This window comes from Anastrepha obliqua, chromosome 2 (assembly GCF_027943255.1).
Source record: "Anastrepha obliqua isolate idAnaObli1 chromosome 2, idAnaObli1_1.0, whole genome shotgun sequence".
Taxonomy (NCBI): domain Eukaryota; kingdom Metazoa; phylum Arthropoda; class Insecta; order Diptera; family Tephritidae; genus Anastrepha; species Anastrepha obliqua.
Genome location: NC_072893.1, coordinates 845,841 through 870,262, shown reverse-complemented (window position 1 = coordinate 870,262; position 24,422 = coordinate 845,841). Strand labels below are relative to the sequence as shown.

Below are 24,422 nucleotides of genomic sequence, written 5' to 3'. Positions count from 1 at the left end.
TCCACCTGAGCTCGCTTTCGATTGGCTACAGCGCATAATACCATTCCGTGCAATACCTAGTCTCACCGCTGATGTTACACTTTATATCCGAAGTGGAACATTTGTTGCCTGTAGTCCCTCCCGTAACGTCTCTCTATCACTGCAAATAGACTGTCATAGTTCTAGAACTGCCTGCAGTACTTCGGCGATTGAGCCTTTAAGCGAAACAGCCAATGACTGCAGTATTTGAGCTGTAGCTAAAGATTAGGAATGGTATGGTGCCGTCGACCGATGGAGCGTTGACTTTGGGTCCACTGGTTAACATATTACATTGACAGAGGTGAATTTTCACTGCATCTACTTCAGCTTCAATAGTTTTCAGTTGCAATGTTATACATATATATTAGGGCGGGCCGATTTAAAAATCGCTCATTGCTCTGTGAAAATCGTATTCTAGGGATCAAAATAAGAAACTTTGCCGAAGGAACCATACCTCTAAACGAATTCTGATGTCCCCCAATTTAAAAATATCACCATTTTTGGCCTTTACATGAAAAAATCAGCTAAATGGCTATGTTTTTTCTTTATTTTTATTTATTTATAATAATATCTATTTTTTCTCTTAAGAAATTTATTTAGGCAGAACATATGTAAATGAAAAAATTAATTTAAGTGAGTTATAGAAAAGAAACTAAAAAGTTCGACCCAAATTGGGGGACATCAGAATTCGTTTAGAGGTATGGTTCCTTCGGCAAAGTTTCTTATTTTGATCCCTAGAATATAATTTCCACAGAGCAATGGGCGATTTTTTTGCCTTCCCACAAATCGACCCGGCCTAATATATATATATGTCTCCTCTGCTTCTAACTTGGATATATTTATATAATGCATTTCCAACTGTGCATTTATCTTCAACGATTGTTTCGCTGAGATTTATTAATGTATTTGCAACGACATATCGCACCCTAAATACAAAAGGGTCACAACTCAAAATGTATCTTCTACTCAAATATGAACGAGACGTTATCAATAAAACGGTCCGCGGATGACATATGGCAAAAATAAATTTATTGTTTTTTGGTAGGACTGTAATAAGCTTACATGGCAAATTTCAGCGTGATATGTCACATAGTTTGTTTTCTGTGCTACTGTAAACAAGTCAAGCTCGAGTGTGGAAAATTTTGAGTTGTGACCCTTTTGTATTTAGGGTGCGATATGTGATATTGCAGCCATTTTCACATTCATGTCCTTTCCTGGTGATGGTTCTGGATCCTCTGTTTTCTATTCCACTTTAGTCGATGATTCCTCTGCTTCCAGCTGGACGTCGGTAGTGCTCGTCTATAGTGACGTTCTCTAGTTCTATAGCGTGACGCAGCCGTGCTAACAACTCTGCTCTGTTTCTTTAGTTGATAAGCCACGCTGGTCCAACTCCTTCTTGAACTACAGTATCTTAAGTTGATTTAACTTTAGGATCCTATAATTCCTCTGAGTTTGATCACCGGATTGGTAAATAAAAGTCACAAACGAATGACAACACAACCTGCTTGCTTTTCTTCATTTCAATGCTTAATCGCTATCCTTTACGTTTACACGTTTAGACGGCCAACTTAAAAGTGATTACTTTGAGCGCATGCACTTCAGCTTATATACATAAATATGTTTAATAACTATCGTCTGTAGTCGTATAAGTCTAGTAACATTACTTTTCCTCTGCCATTTTCAAGGAGTTTGTAAGGGATTAGAAAGAGGAGGACGGCTTTAAGTTTACTAGGTGGCTGGATTTTAGATACCAACACCTCAAAAACAGCGGGTACATTACTGTATTTAATATGCGCTTGCACCTATACTTCTATGCAAGACGAATCGAGTACTATAGGTGGCGCCTTTCCAAAACAGTAACTTTGCTATTTGCGATTTTGACAAAACTTTTGTCAGTTCCCTTTCCAATACAAAAAAAGAACAAACCACTCAAAAGGAGGAAAACTTACATGTTTGTGAAAATGTAATAAATGGCTTCGTAATATTGTGAATTGTGAGATTTACACTTAGCAAACTAACGAAGTGCCGCAAAACATAAACTCACGATTTTCGGAAGACGCCACCCTCGACAATTCAGTTCGCCTTGTGCGCACAGAAACTCGTTTGAGTACTTGGCAGCACTATCAATCCCTGGGTAGATGAACAGCTGATACGAAATGGCGGGCTGCCAAAATTAAGGCGCCAAAAATAACTGACGGATATGTTCGTTTTGACATTTATGGAAAAGTGTCGGGATGACATATTTATAATTTTTTGTTTTTTAATAAATTATACAGGTACATATAAATATGTATATGCGAATTGTATTTGAGTTGTGATCTCTTTAATTTCAGATATTTTACAAACGTATGTTTGGCAACTATTTTTAAGTTATACAAACTTACATGTTATCTTCGTTAATATTTATTTTTATTTTGCTCGAACTGATTGCGTGCTTTGTTTTTTGTTTTTGTGTTGTTTTTCGACGTCTTATGTTATATTGAAGAACTGCTATATTTTGTATTATATTGCACTGGATATATTTCTTTGAAAATTAAATGCGAATGCATTTACCAATATCATCACTTTCCAATTCTAAACTCGAATAACAATTCATGGGAATTGAAAACGGTATTGTGCTGCCGGATGCTTGCAAATGAAAGTAAAAATATGAACAAAAATAGAGTATTTCCGTTCAGTGTTGATGATGGTGCTGAGGGTTGTTGTGCCTCCTTACTACACACATGCATTTGAAATTTTAACTTTTGGTTTAATGATCATAACGCGTAAAATAGTTCTAGGCGAAAATACTGTAGATGGCGTAGCCTGAGTTTAATTGATAAAAGTTATATGTTTCAAACGCGTTTCTCCAGCGACGCTTTTTTTCTTAAAAAACAATGTGTATATTTTCAAAAATATTTCTCAATTCTAAACTAAACCAAAAATACTCCAGATTTACGAACATCCTTCCAGTAAACGTCTCCGCATACAAACTTCGTTCTTAATTGATGTATCTGGCAACACCAACTTTTCGCTAAATTACACAACTTTACTTAAAAACTAAAAGCAGCCGGAGGGTGGGGTTTTCAGTTTTAAGATTGGGATACAACCCTCTATTGCCCTCTATTTTTTTCCAAGCGTGCTACATTATACTAAATATTTCCCATTAATTTTGTGTTTTAGTTTTGAATAATTTCATTTAAATCTTAATCTTTTTTTTTGTTTTTGCTTATTTATGTATTTTAAACTGATTGTGCTTATTTTTATTGAATTACACCGAAAATTTACTACTCCCAATAATTGTTTAAAAAATGCCCACATCAATGTGTTTTCCGATGTGGCATTACTGACAAATGTTATAAAAAATGCACATTTTGAGAGCGCCATAGTCTATGACTCCAATTGCATCCAACTTTGCAAATTTGTTTTGTTCTTCATCGAAGCCGTGCACATGAGTACCACCGATTTGAAATATTTGAATGGAAAAGGCGCAACATGTGTCAAAGGACCCGATGCAGATAACAATATTCAAAAGCAAGACAAAGCTGTTGAGGAGAATCGAGATGAACAGCAATACCTGGACCTTATAGAAAAAATTTTGGCAACTGGTAACCGTACTTATATTTTTTAATAAGGCGTTGATAATTAGTTCGAAGAATTACTTTAGGCGTGGATCGTTCAGACCGCACTGGGGTTGGTACCCGTTCAATTTTTGGTGCACAGATGCGTTTTGACCTCCGGAATAACTTTCCATTGTTAACTACCAAGCGCGTATTCTGGCGAGCCGTTGCGGAGGAACTGCTCTGGTTTGTAAATGGCCAGACAGATGCTAAAATACTTCAAGAAAAAAACATACATATATGGGATGGGAACAGTACTCGGGAGTTCTTAGACAAAAGTGGATTTTATGATCGCGAAGAAGGTGATCTGGGTCCCGTTTATGGCTTCCAGTGGCGCCATTTTGGAGCCAAATACCGCACTTGCAAAGATAATTACAAAGGTGAGGGCGTAGACCAACTTCAGAATGTAATTGATACAATTCGGAATAAACCGAACGACCGTCGCATTATAATGTCTGCTTGGAATCCTCTTGACCTCCCACAAATGGCACTGCCTCCTTGTCATTGCCTAGCGCAATTTTTCGTAGCCAACGGGGAGTTGTCGTGCCAATTGTACCAGCGCAGCGCCGACATGGGACTAGGTGTGCCATTCAATATAGCCTCCTATGCTTTGCTTACTTACATGATTGCACACGTCACTGGACTTCGCCCGGGAGATTTCGTTCACACCCTTGGGGATGCTCATGTCTATAAAAATCACATTGAGCCTTTAAAAGTACAGTTAGATCGTAAACCTCGCCCATTCCCTAAACTAGTTATTAAACGTGAAGTGAAAACCATCGAAGAGTTTACGTTTGATGACTTTGAGATACTGGACTACAAACCTTATCCAAAAATCTCTATGGAAATGGCAGTTTAATATAAGACCAAAAACTTACTAACGCACCAAATTGCCGTATTACATCACTTCAACGCTAATTACATTTTATGCTTTATATTTTCAGAAAATATTTTGCTAAATCTTGTTAATTTTTTTCATGATTCAATAAGTAAAATATAAACACAGAATGACGAAAATAAACTTTGGCAAATAATGTCTGGTGCCCATACCGAATATTTTTGATAAATTTTGGCACCCGGGCTGTAAAGTAGATAATTACCAAAACTGCATTATCTTCAGGATAACTTATAAATTTTGTTTATACACTTTTTTTTGTTATGTGGATAATTTTTTAAATAAAACTCCTACAGGGACACACAATCAAAAGTTAATTGTGGAATAAAGGTATTTCCAGTGCAGCATATCAGGCGTAGATCTAAGTAGGCGAATATTACCGCGACAGGCGACTCTACTTTACCGGGACGACCCGGATTTGTATCCGGCCAAGGAGTGTAGCCCAAGTAGTATTCCCCTCTCATGTATGGTATCTCGTTTAAAGAACCACACAACGGTAGTCAGCTCACGACTAAGGTGCGCATGTATTGGTTAGAGTACAAGAGATTTATTACTCGATATTTTGTTTTCCATAAGCTTTTATCGAGAAATATTGCGAAAATCTCGTCGCTAGTTCACTGCTGAACATGCGATTTTTAATTTCATAAAACTTTTTTGGGTCTGGAACAAATCTGCCCCTGCGAATCTCGTAAGATGAGCGCAGTAAACATAAACGACAGACACTACTGAAGGTGAATTCATTAAATAAAGAATACAGAATGATTTAAATGCAGTATATCAGTCTTTGTCTATTGGGATTGTGCTTCGCCACTCGTTCGGATTAACAAAAATGTCGGAAATAGTACCACGCAATGTGAATATTCCCCGGTTCAATGGAACCGGTCGTGGTTTTTTATCTACCTCAGCAAGCCATTTTTTCCAGGCCTCGGCGGCCATTTGCCGCCGCTGTTCTTCCATAAGACGACGACGTTCATCTTCTTGCCTCTTCAGAGCACGACGGCACTCCTCCTCCAGCTGCTTAGCCTGCTCCCAAGCTTCTAGCTTAGCCTGCACCTCTTCTTCCCTAATTTGGGTCTTGGGTGGTTTTTCTTCCTGATCGATTTGGAGTTTAATTTTCTCGCGCGAGACAGTTTGACGTGATTTTGTTTTCAACCATTGTTGAAACTTTTCTTCTGCAAGACGCTTTCTAGTTTCTTGTTCCTTACGCTTCTGTTCTTCAGACTTCCGCCGACGCGCAGCTTCATCAGATAAAAGTTTTCTGTTCAAATAATGCTCATTTATACCAATTTCCATTCAATGCTATACAACCAATACCTTTTGGCAGATAGCCAAGTCTCATAAGCCAAGTCAGGTTTCAAAACAATTTTAGACGCCTCGCAGTGTTTACGATACGAAAAGGTGTAATCACGTGTAGTAGGGTAATTATCTTCCGATTGTAAATCTAAAGGTGGAACAATGTCGCTTTGATTCTCCGATGGTGGTTGCGTTTTATTCTCTTCATTCATACTACTTGTCTCGCTTTGATCAGGTGTTTTCTCAATGAAAGCAGCAGGATTGATATACCTAAAGGGACCAATAAAAAATGTTCTACGTACATCTTGATAGAACGGCATATTCCTTTTAAAGTAGTCATTACCTTACGCTTCCGTTTGTTTCACAACTTCGTGAGCTCAGGTTAATACGAGAGGTATTGGTACTTGTAGTGCTGGCGCTTAATGAAATTGCTAAGCTACGCGCCGAATGGCGGCGTTCAATTTCATTGCCATTATCGTCTACGCGAGTGGTGTAGAAGGCCATGATAATAACTTTCTGGAGTTACTATTTATTCCTGTACTAAAAACGTTGATTGGAGTTACCCAAAAGCCGTTTTCGAAAAAAATTTGATTTTAAAATATGTTTTTCCGCTTTTTTGGTTATTATTTGGAGCAAAATTTGGACAGTAAAAAATTCACAAAAAATTAATTATCTTGGAATTAAAATATTTTTAAGCTATTTGAAATATAATTTTGAGTGTGATTGAACAGGTTACCAATATGATCATTTTTTTCCGTGAAAGAGTTCATGCAACCACAGTAGGTTCGGTTTCGCAAATGCAAATAGATGCCTGATACACGTGATGCGCTTATTTTCCTCATACATTAATTTCATTCACATCTGTTGTATGCATATTTTAAAAGGGTGCACCTCCTTAATGCCCAATATATAATTTTAAAATTATCGCGAAAATTGGTGCACTTGCATGGCAGGTTTGATATTGGTTTTAATGCCAGCGGGGGCCTTGTTTATTTGACCAACACCACCAGGACTGACAGAAGTCATAGGCGCGGAAGCGCGCAATGGTGGTACCATCATATTGCCGGGTCCTCCCGGTGTCACATTCATAGGAACATTCACCTTCAGTCCCTTACCCATGCCAACGGCAGCTACTAGCGCGTGGGTGTCAGCCATGCTGCTAGTCTGCTGAATACCTGTAGAATTCATTCATATATTTTAAAACACTTCATGAAACAAAAGAATGTCGCAAAATCGAAAACTAACCTGCTCTCGTTGATGACTCGATCTCCCATTCCTCGCGTGCTTTACTAACCATGTCCAAAACATGTGAAACGACTTTGTTGTATTGTGTTACTTGTTTCATTGCCGCTTCTACTGTCAAATTGGCAGCCTTCTGTTCGCTCTGAATCATTTTTTGTTCAGTGAGAGGGTCCGGTTTGGTTCGCAAATAATCTGGGACAATGTCATGTGAAAAAACTGGAACACGTCCTTGTGTAAGATTTACCAAAGATTCATCACGCTCAGGTGATAACATAAGTGGTAACACGGTTCGATTGCGTAGCGGCGGGCAAACTTCTTTGGCGAGGATTTTGGACAATCCAGTCAGCTGGCACATGGAATTATATATGCAGAAAGTGTATGTATACATTTAATATCAAATTACTTACATGACTTGAAATTATAGCAAAATTGTCCAGAAATGTAGGCCAGTTAATGATTTCATATTCCATCTCGAGTTTTTGGATCATTCCACCAATTGATATCTTTAAGTCATTTAACCGATTTAGAATGGCATCTAATGTCATTTCCATTTGCTTCTCTTCACGCTGCATCTTAGCAATAATGTACTAGGATTATTGTTTTTCTGTAAATATGGGATTTATTTGTTTGTTTATAGTTTTCACTTCACAAGCTCTTGCAAAAGTATAGCAACTATGTAGGTATGTTGGTACTCCTAATACAACTTTGGTATCGATACTTTTTAGTTACAATCGGTATTCGATACCTATGTGGGGATACTATTGATAGCCATGTAGGTAAGAGTTATCGTACACAGATACGGTACAAAACTAATAGTGCGCACACTGACCGCCGTATTGTAGTCCGTTATCGCGGCCCCTAGAGAGAAATTGAGCAAAACGTATCCCGCAGTGAACAACTGCGTTCTTTTAGTTACATATTTACACAATACTTCGGCTTGTGTGTATATGTGTTTGGCTTTATCTACACAATGTTGCTATTGATAAAATTTGCACACTTTTTTCCACATCCGTGTTATCAGTTACGATTTTTCATTGTTTAATAAACCAAAGCCAAAAACCACCATATGCAAATAGTTCATTTATCTATAATTAACATTGTTCTTAAGTTTATTTTGCAAATGATTTCGAAATATACTGTTTGGTAACTCTGTGTGGGGAGAGAGCAATCGGCTGACACGGTTCTACGGGAATTTTCAAAAATCCTGCGATAAAATCTACGATACTACGATACGGAAGGGAAGTAATTTCTCATTTACATGGGGATCTCATTAGTTTGATCGTAACAGCTGACAAAAGACTCCGTTTCCGTCGGTAACTGCTTGCAGCATAAGAATAATTGCAGTTAAGGGCTAATACTGCCCACACTCACCGACGTAAGCGTACGTTCCGTGGCAGCTGACACGATCAAACTTATGAGAACGCCATGTAATAGAAGCACGTTCATATATGCATTAATTACCAATAAATTCACAAAATTAATCTACCCGTTCTCATATGGCAGATTACCTGCAAAATTGACAATCAGCTGTCAATACTGTTGTGGAAGGTTTTTCTTCACAGAACTTATTTTGGTGGAATATTTCGATATTTTTGGTTTGTATAAGTATTATTAACTATATGAAGAAAAGAGTAGGAGAAGGCATAGCTAATTTAATTGCGCAATCGGCTGCTAGTCAAGGGCATTTAGCGAACCCAACTATTCTCGAGGAGCTCGTGCATATTATCGCATGGCACCTAGGCATCTCCACGGGCTCGATCAGTCGCTTCAAGGAATGCCATTGAATCTAATGGCAAGCCAGGAGTAACACTACCAGAAGTGAAAGACAATAATCCACTTTTCCGTGTGCTGCCAGTTACTCTATACGGGTCCAAAGAGAGTGTTAATGCGAATGCACTTCTGGAACAAAGGGTCATCAATTACTATTCTGTACTTCTGTACTACTCAGTGATGAAAGAGCTGAGCGTCAGCAGCTTATGTCAAGACTGGGTCATTCAATGGTTTGGCAGAAAAACCGCTAGACAACCTGTTACCAGAGTCGATGTCGAGGTCAGTGAAGAGGGAATGAATAAGCACTATACGCTTCGCAATGTGATGAAACATACGCTTTCCGATTATGGCATTCCTGACTTGGCATTCTACAGAGGAAAACTACCAATACAGTTAGTAAAACATGTCGCGCCTTCTACACCAATAGATGTCGCAATGAGCTTCACATGTCCAGAATCCGATGCCATTCACCCCGAGCTATGTTGGGTTGTGTCCGGCCCGATGGAGAGACAGAGAAAACAATAAAGTTGTCTGTATAACAATATATTCCAAATCCGTGTGTGGAAGATATGGTGCGGAATATTTTTCTACCGAAAACATTTGCCACTTGCTGAAGGCGCAGACAAAGGGCGAGAGCGACAAAACCTGGAAAGTTGGCTATCACTTTCAGACAGGGCTGCTTGACTAAATGTCAATGTATCAGATCTCTAATGTTAGGGGTTACGTAAGATGCAGCCACATGAAAGCGCCCAGACGAGTCCGAGGGTACGGTATCTTTCACATTTTGCTGTAAGTAACGCAAACAAGCCGGAGAAGGTATGCCTAGTTTTCGACGCCGCCACAAACACTCAATGGAGTGTCACTAAACTCCTGTCTTCTAAATGGTACACAGCAGAGTCGGCCTCTAGTCGGCTATTTCCTTTTCAAGAGGGTCCAGTACCGGCCCGACAACGGATGCGTTTACCGATTTCTTTGGAGAGACGGAGATTCTGACATATATGATATGGCAGCAATTAATTTTGGAGTGACCTGTTCGCCCAGTCACCCCTTTACGTTAAAAATACTAACGTGTTAAAAACACTGAACATCATTTCGTCGAATAGCTTGTCGATACCATCGAGGATATTGAGCGAAATTCGCCCGAAGTCGTCAAGGATCTAGGTGAAAGTGGCACTTCGTACTTTGTTAGTGATTCATCAACAGGCCTTAGGTAGGTAAATATCAATAACCGTGGCTATAAGCCATTCTTAGTGTCATTGAGATGGACTTCTACCAGCAAAAACGTTACTGACGAGGGGACTTGCTTAAGTGAAATGACTTCAGGCTTTCCTCCCCATGGTCCGCTACCTCCAAATTTGTTGCTCAGAAGGAGCATAAAGCGGAAAAACTGCATTTGGAGGCTTTTTATTTTTTTTTTGTGCTTTCACAATTTAACACGCAACATTTCGTTTTTATTAGTTTGTTGTTAGTTTTTTTTTGCCAAAAATTGAATCAGCTGTTCGTAAAACTTGCAAATTGTTACTGGTCTTGCGTTCATGTACTTTTTTTGATATTCTTCTCTTTGAGAGAGAATTTTCGAAAGTTAAGTTACTACCAAGTAACTGGCTAATTTTTACTTTAACAGACCTAATATTACCAACCCACTCGCTGACGTCAGACTTGCCAAAATCGCTAAAAATAAAGTAACTGTTTTAGGAAGACGTCACCTTGGCCTTGATATATCACTACCACAGTTTGCTTGGGTTGTTAGTTGTCAGCATTGAATTTTAAATTTATTAAGAAAAGTTGAAACTACGGTAATTTTACTTTATAAATAATTTGTTTGTACTAGTTATTGGCATTATTTGGCAGAGAACCCTTCCTCTTATTTGTGCGTTTTGATATTGTTCCAAAATGGAGGGATCTACAGTTTATGCCGCCTCCAAACGGCAGATGGTTTTTTTGAGGAGCTTTTTTACTAACGGTCTAGCTTTAAGAAATAAAGTTTCAAAATCTACGTGTGGGATCTGCATACAATTTATATATACATAAATCTGGATCTTCACTCTCTATTTCGACTCTAGGTAGAGTGAATATCTCTTAGAGTAAACCATGTAAATTTACTTGAGGGATACGATCTATATTTCAGTAGAACTCTACCGAGATTTCTCTACCGTGTACACTTAGGTTAATCATTGTCATGGCCTTATTATGATAATACAATATAATATTATTATTATTAAATTACAACCAGGCGAGATCCGTCTTTGATCTCCTTCATTTCGAAAGTGATTTGTTTCCTGTGATCTGCATAGCTAAGGTCACATTTTATGGCATCATGTGCAAGAGTGATTGGAATAACGCTCCATACGTCGAGGACTTGATTGGTATAGCATAAAAAATTAAAAATATTCCAATGAAAGCTATATTTTATTTTATGTATTTTGGTATATTAATATTAAAATACAAATAACATTAATAGCTTAATAGTATGTATGTATGTATAAAAAGTCACATATTATAAAGTTTTAGCTATTCAAAATTCTTAAACTTATAGTACAATAATATACAAAGATCGTTAATTCAGTATTTTAAATATTTTATACTCACTATTCTATATTTGAATAACAAAACAATAAACAAAAAGAGGCTCTACAGCCGGAACCAGAAACTCAACAAAAATAAATATCTTTTACATTCTGACTTCATTTGGCATTCCTTTAATTTGTTCTACTGCTGCAGATACATAACTTCAGGTATCTTTTTTTCAGCCGTTTTTATTTTATTATCAAACTCATCTGCCACGTGTTTGTAGTATGGGCCCAACTCATCTCTGACTTTCTCATACCACTGGTACAGCTTTGGATGATGATTGAAGGGATTGAATCCTATGAATTCTACAAATTGAAAAAAAGTAATTAATAAAACTTTAAATTCAAAGATGGAGAATAAAAATCATAATTTCAACTATTAAAATTCCATAATAACTTATGAATTTACCGTTAAATAAAATAATATCAAAAATTGGGGTTTTGGAAAAATCAGAACCAGATCTACTTAATCCTGCCATAAATTCTGTTACAAGTTAAGTCCGTTATAGATATGAAATTTACTTTTTTACTGATTTAGTTTTATTTAATCATATAAATATTAAAAAACAAAAATTTTAACTTTCATTCGAAATGGTCAACATTTGCTTTTACACAATCCTTCAAACGATTAGGCCATTCAGGCCGCTGCTCGAACCAAAGATGAAGATTGATGAAGGTTTCTTATTAAAAACTTGTTAAACATGGAAAATTTTCTCATCTGTGAAGAGAATATTCGCATGGCCGTTGACCGCGTGCCATTGAAGCTGCTTGCTTTTGTCGAGTCTTATTTTCTTCAAGCGCGTTGTAAAAAGATGACCAGTTGAGCGACTAAAAACTTACAGGCGGATGTCATCTCTAATTAGTCTTGACCTGGATCTGGTCGTTACATTCATTTCCCTGGACATAATTTTCTGCTTTGGGTGTTTCTGCAAATTCTCTCTGAACGGATTTTATGGCTACTCTGGTTCGAGACACGCGAGGACGACCACTTCTTTTTCTGAGAAAACCTCACTTAAAACAAACGTTCTCGAAATATTAAGTTTTTTCAGCAATTAGGAAATCTCACTTGCACTTTTACCACACTTTTGTAATGGGATTTTCCTTAGCTCCCCACTCCATTGTTAACAAGCGAAAATTGCCACGAAACTGAGTATAATTTATGAAGAGACAGCCCATACGAACAAAACCAAAATAACAGAATTTTTTCTGCGAATTTGTTCTCGCGCATTCATTGTAAAATTTGCCACAGAATTTATGGCGAGAGTAAGTATAAAAATAATTTGACTTCAACCTGTGTTAATTTGGTATTGAATTGCTTACTTGGTTGATCAATTTCGCAAATCGCCATCAGGTCAGCGTAAGAAATGTTGTCACCAATGACAAACTTGTTCTTGTGCAAAAACAAATTTTCGAAATCTTTAAGGCATTGATTTAGACGTTCTGTTGCAATATTGATCTAATGATTAAAAGAAAGAAAATGTTTTAAATATCAATAGACTGAAAAAATTCTTTACTTGTACATATAAGCGTATGTGTGTGCGTTTGTATATAAGGATGTACTTACATTCTTTTCATCAGGAGATGTCTTGTCCAGAACAGGCAAGAGCCATTTTTGCTTAAAGTAATTACTGCTCGCCAAACCCATATTTCGCTGTTGCCATTCAAGGAACTCATCAACACGACTACGCCCGAAATTACGGCGTGGATACCAATGTTCGGGCACAATTTTCTCTCGATTTAGATGTCGAAAAATGGCGACGCTCTCGGCCAATAAGAAATTTTCATCTTTGATTACGGGCAACCGCTTGAATTGACTCACTTTATCACGAAACTCGCCGGTTAAATGCTCACCTGAAAGACACATATATACATATATACAAATTTAATCTTATGTATATATATATTTACATATGTAAGTTTATTACGAAGTAATAAATTTATGCATTCAAAGTTTGTTGGGGACATTTTCTTGCATAAGAAAAAGTAATTCACTTCAGAAAATATTATTAAGTACTAGCTTTAACCCGCGGCCCCGCTCACGTAGGAATAGTTTTGAGGGATTTAGGATATGTATATAAAAGAATTACAAACAGTAATTTCATAGAAAATATTTTTTTATTAATAACCATAATATTACAATATTATTTGGTTGACACGAATGCTTTTTTCAGGTATTATTTTAATTTATTTATTTTTAGCACGCCAAGTCTGAAATAGTAAATAATTCACCTTCCTGTCTCTGAAATTAAATTTCGAATGTAATTTTAAATGCTTTTACCCGGCATCCGTTGCTATGCCTCGTTGAATAAAATCAAAACAACCAAGCAAAATTATTTCATTATTTTCTATCTCAAACCGTTTTTGAACTTTGCTTTTGGGTCATAGTTGCACAGCTTATGTGGATTATGAAGTCTAGGGTGTGCTATAAATAGTGGGAAATAGGAAAAACTAAGATTTTTTAGATTAAATTTAAGCAAATATTCGATTATTAGTGACGAATGAGAGTGGTGGCGCGGCGTGGGGGCTGTGGGAAGGGAGTTCCATCATAAAAGCATGCCTGTAACCTTCATTGGGTGAAAATATGAATGTATAAAAATGTTTACGTCATTTGGTGTTGTCGTTTCGTAGTGATGCGCGGACAACGTACAGACATTCACCTTTGTAGTATGGATAAAAGAAACTTTCCACAATTCCAGGCTACATTTTTTATGATATAGTAAAGGGTTTTCCAATAAAAGGTGTTATTGGAGGTCTTTTCCCGTAAAAGATCAATGGCTTCGTTGCTTGTGTGGCACGTAGCGCCGTCTTGTTGAAAATAAAAGTTGCCCAGATCAATACCATCCAATTTCGGCCATAAAAATCATCATTCATCTCTCGATAGCGCAATCCACCGGAACTGTTGCTCCAGCTTCATTTTCGAAAAAGTAAGGTCCAATGACTCCGCCGGACCATAAACCGCACCAAACAGTCACATGTTGAGGATAGAGAGACTTTTCAACAATAACTCTTGGATTTTCTGAACCAGATCCGACAATTTTGCGTGTTGACGAAGCCAACGAGGTGGAAAAGGGCCTCATCACTCAAGATGATTTTTCGATGGAATTCCGGATCATTTTCATGCATTTCAACGACCCAATCAGCAAAAGACAAGACGTTGTTGATGATCGGCCGGCTTGAGTTTTTGTGTTAACTGGACTTTATAAGCCTTAAGACCCAAATCTTTATGCAAAATACGGTGTAATGACGTTTGTGGAATGCCTAATTCCAAAGAACGACGAGGAATGGACAACCCTGAGTTTTCTTCAACACTTTCGGCTACAAGAGCAATATTTTCGGCTGTTCTTGAGCGACGTGCACGGGTTTTATTCTTCACATCACTAACTTGTCCCAACACCTCGAATTTTTTCACCAATTTCTGTATTGCAGTCCGACAAGGTGCTTCACGATGACCCAAAAATGTTCGAGTTTTACAAACCGTCTCTGCCGAATTTTTACCATTTTTATAGTGAATTTTAATAATTTGTTGTTGGTGTTTAAGCGTGTATCGCTCCATTTTTATTAATGACGTAGTTTCTACTTGTCAAATATCAAAAAATGACAGTTTCAAAAGTGACATCTGCCAAAATAGCGGGATACTCAAAATAACACCTGTTATTGGAAAACTCTTTATATAGTACATATGTATGTATGTATATCTGGTGAAGTACAGCACCATATCATGTTCCAAATTTTCCATGTAGCCCAAAATCTTTATTTATTATTAGAAAAACCCGATTATCGGCACCTGCTGCATTAAAAAATGTGTACTTCGCCGTTTATTGGCGATTTAAGAAGTTGGAAAAATGTAAAAAAGGGCAATATAAGATCTCTTTCGGTTGCGATTCGAAACTAACTAGCGTAAACCTTGTGTGCACATATACACACATTCATATATTTGCTTCTTACCATCGTTCCTTATCATTGATATTTGTTTACTAACTGATCGTACAAAAAGACATACAGATTGTTAATGTTATCGAAGGAAAACACATACATACATACATAAGTACATGCACATATGTAAATGTATGTATGTACATTGTAGTCAATATGTTCTTAAACTCAATAAATATTCAGAGGCTTGCACAAAGTGTTTTAATACACTCCAACAATGAAGAAATGCACAAAAAAGTTATTATTTTTTCTGTACTTTCATACTTTGTATTTTGTACTCACATATTTGTACATACATACATACATATACATTTGCATATATAGCTGCAATTAGGGGTGCCACTGTTAACGATTACACAGGCCGACAAAATTTAACCAACATTCAGACCCAGAAACCAGACTATATATTTCCGAAGGTTTATGATGCGCTGAATCCAAATCTGGCCTCAGAATTGCTCTATCAGCTCTGGTTTTCGAGATATCCTAACCTAAAAGTGCAAAAAACCCCATTTTTGCCCATATTTGAGGTTATGTAGCCTTGCAGATGTTTTCTTTCACCAAAATTAAAGGATGGCATCTTTAAATACAATCCTTCTTTTTTCAAATGGCGTTTTGTTTGCTCAAATATCATTTTTTTTTCGCAGAGATATCGCATTTTGAAATTTTCATGTTTTTTTTGTATTTTTTGCACTTTTAGGTTAGGATATCTCGAAAACCACTTTTATGATGCGCTGAATCCAAATCTGGCCTCAGAATTGCTCTATCAGCTCTGGTTTTCGAGATATCCTAACCTAAAAGTGCAAAAAACCCCATTTTTGCCCATATTTGAGGTTATGTAGCCTTGCAGATGTTTTCTTTCACCAAAATTAAAGGATGGCATCTTTAAATACAATCCTTCTTTTTTCAAATGGCGTTTTGTTTGCTCAAATATCATTTTTTTTTCGCAGAGATATCGCATTTTGAAATTTTCATGTTTTTTTTGTATTTTTTGCACTTTTAGGTTAGGATATCTCGAAAACCACTTTTATGATGCGCTGAATCCAAATCTGGCCTCAGAATTGCTCTATCAGCTCTGGTTTTCGAGATATCCTAACCTAAAAGTGCAAAAAACCCCATTTTTGCCCATATTTGAGGTTATGTAGCCTTGCAGATGTTTTCTTTCACCAAAATTAAAGGATGGCATCTTTAAATACAATCCTTATTTTTTCAAATGGCGTTTTGTTTGCTCAAATATCATTTTTTTTCGCAGAGATATCGCATTTTGAAATTTTCATGTTTTTTTTGTATTTTTTGCACTTTTAGGTTAGGATATCTCGAAAACCAGAGCTGATAGAGCAATTCTGACCCTGGTTTCTGGGTCTGAATGTTGGTTAAATTTTGTCGGCCTAGTTCCATTAAACACGAAAGATACGATTATCGTAAAAACTCAAACTAATAAATTAATTTTAGTTATCAATCCGAATTTTGCATGGACAGAGAAGCAGATATTAGTTTAAATTATTTCGGATACTTTTCCTTGTAGACTAGTGTTATAGGTGCCGCATAACCATAACCGTAGCCGTATGTATCTTTTGAATTTTGGGTTTCCCCGTAACCGTAAGCAGCTGTGAAATACTTTACATTTGTTTTGATATTTGCGATACAAATTTGAATATTAGAAATGAACGACCAACAATAAATTGTCTTGGTGGAAAATTATCCGTGTTTTTAGACAAAATGGAAATGTTGTCATTAATTCTACTTCAATATCTGCTGTTTATGGTTACGGCATGACTAGTCGACAAATGTTGTAATGTTGCGGCTATGGTTATGATTACGGCACTACTAACAGCAGCTTAAGTTTTGTCTTTTTGATGGTCCTTAATGCGTTTCTAGATCGTTCTTCTCTTTTTTTCGATACAACTTGGGAGAGTTGTGTTTACATTTACAAAGGCTTCTCTATTGAAGAAATACGAGTATATGTCACTTGCAGAGAAAGTAATACCTCTACAAGAAATGAAAGAAAACCAACATACATATACACATTTCTATCTTTAAAAAACTACCCACAATAAATTATTTGCTTTTCGGTCGACCTAAAGACCTTTTAAGGATGTATGAACGTCGTATTAAGAGACAACAACCGTTATTGGAGTTTCTATAGAGATTATTGTTAAGCCAAGGTCAACAATGTGAATATTAAACCTGACACTGTTATTATCCTCCTTTATCGTCACAGTAATTGCAACCGTGCTCCACAAAATTCGCCAGCGAGTCTTCTTTCTCGTGCTAATGCAGGCTTTACACTTTCCCTGCAACCATAAGCAGGTACCGGTTAGACCATGTGCATCCAAACCGACGAGATATCTGCAAATGAAACCGTTGGGTCAGCACTGTTTTAAAATTCCCGTAAACCAATATTCGCCGTCGCTAACACATGAAAATTCATCAAACTTAGACCAAATCTTTTTTTCTCCGCTTCCTTGTATACATATATACTTAAGATCTGGGTCCAGAGGTCCTTACCAATCCTGATCGAGCTGGGGAAAGTACTCACACTTCGCTATTAGTTTTGCGGTTACACAAAATTCAAAATACAAAATACAAAACGACACTGGTAAGGTCTGACGGCTTAGCCTTTCGGAAAAATATGCTCGATAGAGCATTATATGGTATATTGAGAATACAACGTCGCAATCTTTGGAAAAGGAAACGGAGTTCCACGCAAAAATACTGTGGATAGCGTAGCCGGAGTTCGACTGATGAGCATTATTTTTTGGAGCGGACCAAAGGCCGCCCACGCGGAAAAGAATTTACAAACACCCTTCTAGGCAACGTCCCTGTAAAATACTATGTGCAAACGAACTTCGTTTTATTTTGAGGTGTCTCGCAACACTAGTCCTTCGCTAAATTACACAATTTTTGCAGTTTTTAGCATTAGGATGGGGTACACACTCTATACCCCCTTTAAATCCTTTTTTAAAGTGTGCGAAAACACTTTCAACCCACAGTTATTATAAGCCCGAACAGATGGCAAATTCTTAGAAATGTTTGTACAGTAAAGATATAGAGAAGTAAACAATAAAAAATCTTTTTTGTGTGCCATCTGCCTTAACGTGTCAAATCAAAGGCAAATATAATCTCAGTTGATACCTAAGTTTATCAGTTTACGAGTATTTTCGTAAGCGCCTACGTACATACGTTTATAACGTCATGTAGAAAGGCTTACATACAGGTGTTCATACTTACATACATACATATGTATGTTCATATCTGCTGTATGCTTACAAATGAACACGCAGATTGCCGCTAAGACAATTAATTTGCTATTCAGAAATGCAAACAAGATTTTTTGGTCCGTTTTTAAAAGAGGGACACATTTTTGTAAGAATTACGTGTTACTGCAGCACGTTTTGAATTGAACAAAACGAAGTTCAACGATGATTTGATAACAAAATCACAATAGCAAAAGTAAAACTAACGAAAACAACGAAGGTTTGATAATGCAATCATTTTGTATATGTATGTATATGCATATGTGCTCGTATTTACATACATATGTATGTTTGATTTAAACGCTTTTGGGCCGGGTACGAGTATTCTCGCCTCTCAAACGTCGCGGTTCAGATCACGTAGGCAGCCATTGGCGCTGTATTAACATATTAACATACATAGCTACATACATACATATATATGTATATTTACTATTATCATTATTATTGTTATTATAGCATAAACAAAATCACAAACTATTAAAGCACCTCACGTTCCGTATAAAAAAAATTGGTGTGCGTCTGAAAACCGATCATTAAAACTTGGTAAAAAGGTTAAAAATTTTGTGCTGCCTTCTTATGCAATGCAATGCTTTGAAAGCCAAGCCAAGGAAGTATTAAGCTAATTATTGAGAAAATCATACTGTATTAGATATTTTTATTAAGAGATTTTGGAAATCTCTGTTCGTTTTTAAATTTTAAGCGCAGCATAAAAATCAAAGTGAAAACCCAAAAAAAGATGACAGACGGCAGTAGCTCATAATTTGTCAAATATATCTACATATGAATAGAACCATAGTTTTGGGGTTGTTCTAAAATTCATTTTCTTTAAGGGGCATTCTAATTTAGGTACACAAGTATACGTAAACATTTGTGGAACAACATCAAGACGCACGTCACAAGGTGGAGCTCGGCCAAGGTGCAAGCGCAAATATGTATGTATAGCGCCATATGTATGTATGTATGTATATATATGTATATGTATATACGTAATCATATCGATTCATTTTTTTTAAGAATAACATTAATTGTGTACACAAATGTTTTTGTATGTCGTATTTCACAGAACCCTGCGTGACTTCTGTATGACTCTGAAACCAATTAAAATTGAAAAAACTGAATTAAAAGTTAGCTATTTTAACAGTCGACTACAAAGTTGTCCATTTTACCTACAGTTTTATGCCGCTTCCGAACGGCTGTTGATTTTTATGGAAAGTTCTTTCAAGACATAATTGTACTCACAGGCTTACATTGCCTGCCAAAGGGCGACTGCTATTAAAAAAAATGTTTCATTGATGCTTCATGTGCATATTGGCCTTCAATCCGAAACCTACCGAATGGTCACGTCCAAACCCGTCTCTTGAGTTACATTGGCGCACCCTTCAAATCATAGTAATATCCGGCAGAAATCCCAAGACTCCCCTAGATTTGACACACAATGGCTATTTTCTTCGCCCTTATGAAATACTCAAGAAAATCAGACACTTAGTGTTCATTTAGGATTCTTCATTTAGAAGAGGGTACACAATACTGTTATGATGCAAGGGTGCATAATAGTGAACTTAGGCATAGATGAAAATCTTAAATGATGGATGTACTAAATTAGATACACACATTAGAATTACTCATTAGATTACACATAACGACCCTCATCGGAGAACTCTATACTGATGCAGAGTGCAGCGCTCGTTTTAAAGGAAAGGATAGCGAGAAATTTGGAATAGTGAAAGGAGTACTTCAAGGCTGAGTTTCGTAACCTCTGCTTTTCATATTAGTGTTGGATGGAGTCTTACGAAAAACTGATCACGAAGCCCCGGATGGAATTCAATGGAAGAAAAAACTAGAAGTCCTTGTGGTTGGTGGGCTTAAAAGTCCAAAAAAAATACCTTTTGAATGGAATCCACAAGGAAAAAGAGGTTGTTTTTGTGGTTGTAGCAGCATAAACATTCCCCATACATGTACGGGGAATGCTGCTGAAGTGACAGTCCTTGGCCGGATATAAATACTTTTTGATAAATTTGGCCAGTGACTATCAGAGACCACACTTAAAGATTATTTTTCAAATTTCATTTTTTATCAGATAAGAGCTTTTTGCCAATATTTATCAATACTTTTTGTGCAAACACTCGCTATACGTTAACCACGGACAAATTATTTTCATATACAATTGGTATTCATACATACAAACCATTTTATCTGCAATCTCTTATTTATAATTTTTCTATTGACCAACCAGTTTGACAATTTTCAACCAAAGTGTTGTGTGTTGTATTTCCTTTCGATACGATTATTTGAAAACAGTTTTGCCCTGGCATTAACCCATTTACCAGTAGCAACTTTATATATACTCGTATATGTGGGTATGTATACATAATAGAAATTTATAAAAAAATGTAATTCAAACAAACCGAAAACTTTTCGCCGCTTCTGAATTTTTATCAGATTCACTTTTTAAGCAATTTAAACTTCTAGCAGGCTGTGTCTACTTTGTACCGAACACCAAAAATATCTCAAGCACTTTTCGCCTTTTGGCTTCACCATAATAATCCCACATATTTGAAATAAAATCCCGTACTCCAAAAAATGTAGGGTGATCTGTTTTTTGTTGTTGCTTTGTTTATTTTGTTATAATTTGATTCAAATTTGAGAATTCAAACCACCAAACTCCAAACAAGAGTGCCTGTAAAAATTGTTGTTGCTCTAGTACCACCCCCTTGTACAGATACTACCAAAACTCTGATTTCTAATAAAAAAAAAGTAGAAGTTAAACTTTCCTCTTTCGTGTATCATGGGTCGAATAATAGAAAATTGGTAAAATCTAGAGGAATCCAAGTATGCATACGAGTACATATGTACATATATGTAATGAAAATGGTTAAGTTATCCATCAACTCAAAGAACGGGTTTAATTCGTATTTTCAAATGAAATGCAGTTTGAGAAGATCCCAATTCCGTAAAAGTAAAGTTTCCATTCAAGCATTTAATTCGTTATTAACGCGAAATTTCGAAGAAGTTGGTAAAATAAATAAATAATGGGCGCGTACACTTCTGTTAGGAGTTTGGCCGAGCTCCTCCTCCTATTTGTTGTGTGCGTCTTGATGTTGCTCGACAAATGGCGAAACCTACAGTTTTAAGCCGATTCCGAACGGCCAATGTTTTTTTATGAGGAGCTTTTTCATGGCGAAAATACAATCGAAGGTGCGCCATTGCCTGCCGAGGGACGACCACTATTAGAAAAACCTTCTTTATTATTTGACGTTCATGCACAGAGATTCGAACCTATGCACTTCCGAATGGTAGTCACGCACCGACCCATTCGGCTACGGCGGCCTTATTGCGTTGGTTTGTTTTGTATAATAATATGCGAGATACGTTTACTGTACAAAATGTCATGATCACATTTCTGGTTTTGCGACAAAAATATATCTGTATCTTTTGACGTTTTGCTGGCTTAAGTTTAAATTTTTAGTATTACTCCAGAAGACCATAACTACTCAGGAACCCAGGTGTCTCAAAGATCGGCTTATGTTTTCAAAATCTTGCCGTTCACTAAACTTAGTCCTGATGATAAACAGTTGTTTGGTGACAGAAAGTCAATAGGACTTGCGCTTAAAACATAAATTGCTTCGTTATCTCTGGAATATTGCTGGCTGTACTCAAATTATTTCTCATTATCTTAATTAGTTCCTACTACTGCTACTATTTTTTATATTTTTCTTCTTTAATACCTTCTCCGACTTCAACTTCTTTGCTGCTAGCTGTAATTATAATTTTAATTTTGTTGTTTATTCTGCTATCTAGCAGGCTGTTCTAAAGGTCAATCGCTGTAAAAATAATCCATGGTTGTATCAGATGTTTGACTTTAATAAATAAACCAATAAATAAAAAAATTAATTACCGGGCTATGAATGTGGGAGTGGAGTTTGTATAGAAAGCGAGCGGATGAATATTCTGAATGTATAAGTAGATAATATCACCTCCATTTAAAACGCAGTAGATTTCTCATCGCCTCGATATACATACATATGTACATATGTGCATTTTATATGAATGTTTATATGAATATAAATTCAATTTGAAGCATAGATCTGTTACCAGAAAATATATGCACACATATGTATGTTTGTATGTACATACATGTTGCAATATGTTACGTATGAATGAATGTATGCATGTATATATATAAATATTCGGTTAAAAATGCGCCAAATTCCCAAAAACAAAGTCCTATGAATATTAATTGAATTGTATTTGGCAACCAATTTGATTGTACACACACATACATTTATGGTCACTCTTATCTCACGCGAGTTTTTGGTGCTCCATTACATTGACTGCGAATATGTTGTGACTATCGATTTTGAGCCGACGAATCTATGTGCATACATACATATATAAAAAAAACTTCCTGCAAGTTCATCCCGTGTTCAACGTTTATTCAAGCCCTCAAACAAGTACATATCGAGTACTAAATTATATACATACATATATATGTGCATATACGATTTTCCTATGAGAATCTATTCATACCACTCAGAATACATTAGTATTTACATAATTTGTGTTGTTAAAGTACAAACATATGTAGTTTAGCTTGCCTTTCAGTATTGATATGGGTATCGCCTCAAATGGTATTTTCGATGCCTCCATGAAAACATATAAAGCACGGCTCGATTGATTGAGAAAATCGAAATAAAATTTTATTGGCTGCATTTTGGCCAAGTTGTTTACTTAATAATATGTTAAGCACTTTGTTTAGAAATTCACTTAAATTTTCAATGGAACGGATGGTTGCTTGTGTGACTTTGTCTACTGTCGACTGTCGATTATCGACTCCGTCTACGATCGTTGTTTATAGTAAACTGAGCACTACTTGTTATTAACAAGTGTTTAAAATGCGTCGGCCGATTGTTTAACGGGCTTCGCTTGCGCACCGGTGTGGACGATGGCACAGCCGATTAGAGAAGCCAGCCGTAGCCCGCGGCACCTGCAAAAGCCGGTTGATCGAATGTTTTCATTTACGTATTCGTTTTGTTTTCTGCATTATCTCTTGCTGTACCTGCACGACTACCTAGAAGTACATTTTTGCTTGTCATGTTGTTATTTACCATGCCTGTGTTCGATAACTCTTAATACATAAAGTATATGACTAAATTAAAAAAGATAAACACACCAGCCCCCAATGTAGGATTTTGCATGTGTGGCGTCATGGGCGTGTGCAAGTGTATATCAGGAGGGGACCGTGGCTCGTGGCTTTGGAATCGTGAGCTTTGTGTGTTTATGAAATTAAAAAAATAATAATGCAAAATAACGAGATGAGCATCACAATATTTTATTTCGTCCACAATAATTTGCTCCATTTCATCATAGCTGTTCGATGAAAAATGTTCCATTAACAATTGTATTGTTGTGGCAATCAAATTTTTTTCATACATGTATGTGTATGTATACATACAGTGAGTCAAAAAAGTATTTGCACACTCGAAATATCAAAGTTCTCAGTACTATAACTTTTCTTCTAATGAAATTATAAAAAAATAGAAAACGGTATTTTCTAAATGCAAAATTCATTTGAAATCAATTTCAACCCCCAAACTGTTCGGAGTACCCTATATAAGGCTGGATACCGTGCCGGGATTTCTCGACGCAAGCCCTTCATTTCCGACGATTTTTGGAACACCACCATATTTAGTGATAAATCAAAATTCAATTTATTTGGGTCACATGGAGCACAAAAGATTTGGGGAAAGCCGAATAAAAAGCTTCAAGAGAACAACCTGCGCAAAACAGTTAAACACGTTGAAGGAAATGTGATGGTTTGGAGGTGTTTCGCCGCATCTGGTGTCGGAAA

At 36.5% G+C, this 24,422-nt stretch overlaps 4 protein-coding genes across 5 annotated transcripts; 1 reads left to right on the top strand and 3 right to left on the bottom strand.

The window, feature by feature from the left end:
* The first annotated feature begins 3,401 nt into the window (after positions 1-3,401).
* Positions 3,402-4,671, top strand: LOC129239396 (thymidylate synthase). Its single transcript, XM_054874860.1, has 2 exons — positions 3,402-3,605; positions 3,665-4,671. The coding sequence occupies exons 1-2, from the start codon at positions 3,449-3,451 to the stop codon at positions 4,474-4,476; spliced, it is 969 nt and encodes a 322-aa protein (XP_054730835.1). The 5' UTR covers positions 3,402-3,448; the 3' UTR covers positions 4,477-4,671.
* A 603-nt stretch (positions 4,672-5,274) lies between these two features.
* LOC129239397 (coiled-coil domain-containing protein 34-like) lies at positions 5,275-6,656 on the bottom strand. Of its 2 annotated transcripts, none has more exons than XM_054874861.1 (3): positions 6,149-6,656; positions 5,827-6,099; positions 5,275-5,770 (listed from the first exon to the last, which is right to left on the bottom strand). In XM_054874861.1, the coding sequence occupies exons 1-3, from the start codon at positions 6,307-6,309 to the stop codon at positions 5,290-5,292; spliced, it is 915 nt and encodes a 304-aa protein (XP_054730836.1). In that variant the 5' UTR covers positions 6,310-6,656; the 3' UTR covers positions 5,275-5,289. The 2 variants fall into 2 exon arrangements, with proteins under 2 accessions (XP_054730836.1, XP_054730837.1); XM_054874862.1 differs by having other exon boundaries at positions 5,827-6,075; positions 6,149-6,493.
* Positions 6,657-6,719: 63 nt separating this feature from the next.
* On the bottom strand, positions 6,720-7,724 carry LOC129239398 (mediator of RNA polymerase II transcription subunit 8). Its single transcript, XM_054874863.1, has 3 exons — positions 7,455-7,724; positions 7,051-7,393; positions 6,720-6,980 (listed from the first exon to the last, which is right to left on the bottom strand). The coding sequence occupies exons 1-3, from the start codon at positions 7,617-7,619 to the stop codon at positions 6,727-6,729; spliced, it is 762 nt and encodes a 253-aa protein (XP_054730838.1). The 5' UTR covers positions 7,620-7,724; the 3' UTR covers positions 6,720-6,726.
* Positions 7,725-11,275: 3,551 nt separating this feature from the next.
* Positions 11,276-23,449, bottom strand: LOC129239394 (glutathione S-transferase theta-3). The gene is made up of 4 exons (XM_054874859.1): positions 23,170-23,449; positions 12,952-13,238; positions 12,708-12,843; positions 11,276-11,693 (listed from the first exon to the last, which is right to left on the bottom strand). Exons 1-4 carry the CDS (start codon positions 23,282-23,284, stop codon positions 11,527-11,529), a joined length of 705 nt encoding a protein of 234 aa, XP_054730834.1. The 5' UTR covers positions 23,285-23,449; the 3' UTR covers positions 11,276-11,526.
* Between the last annotated feature and the right edge of the window lie 973 nt (positions 23,450-24,422).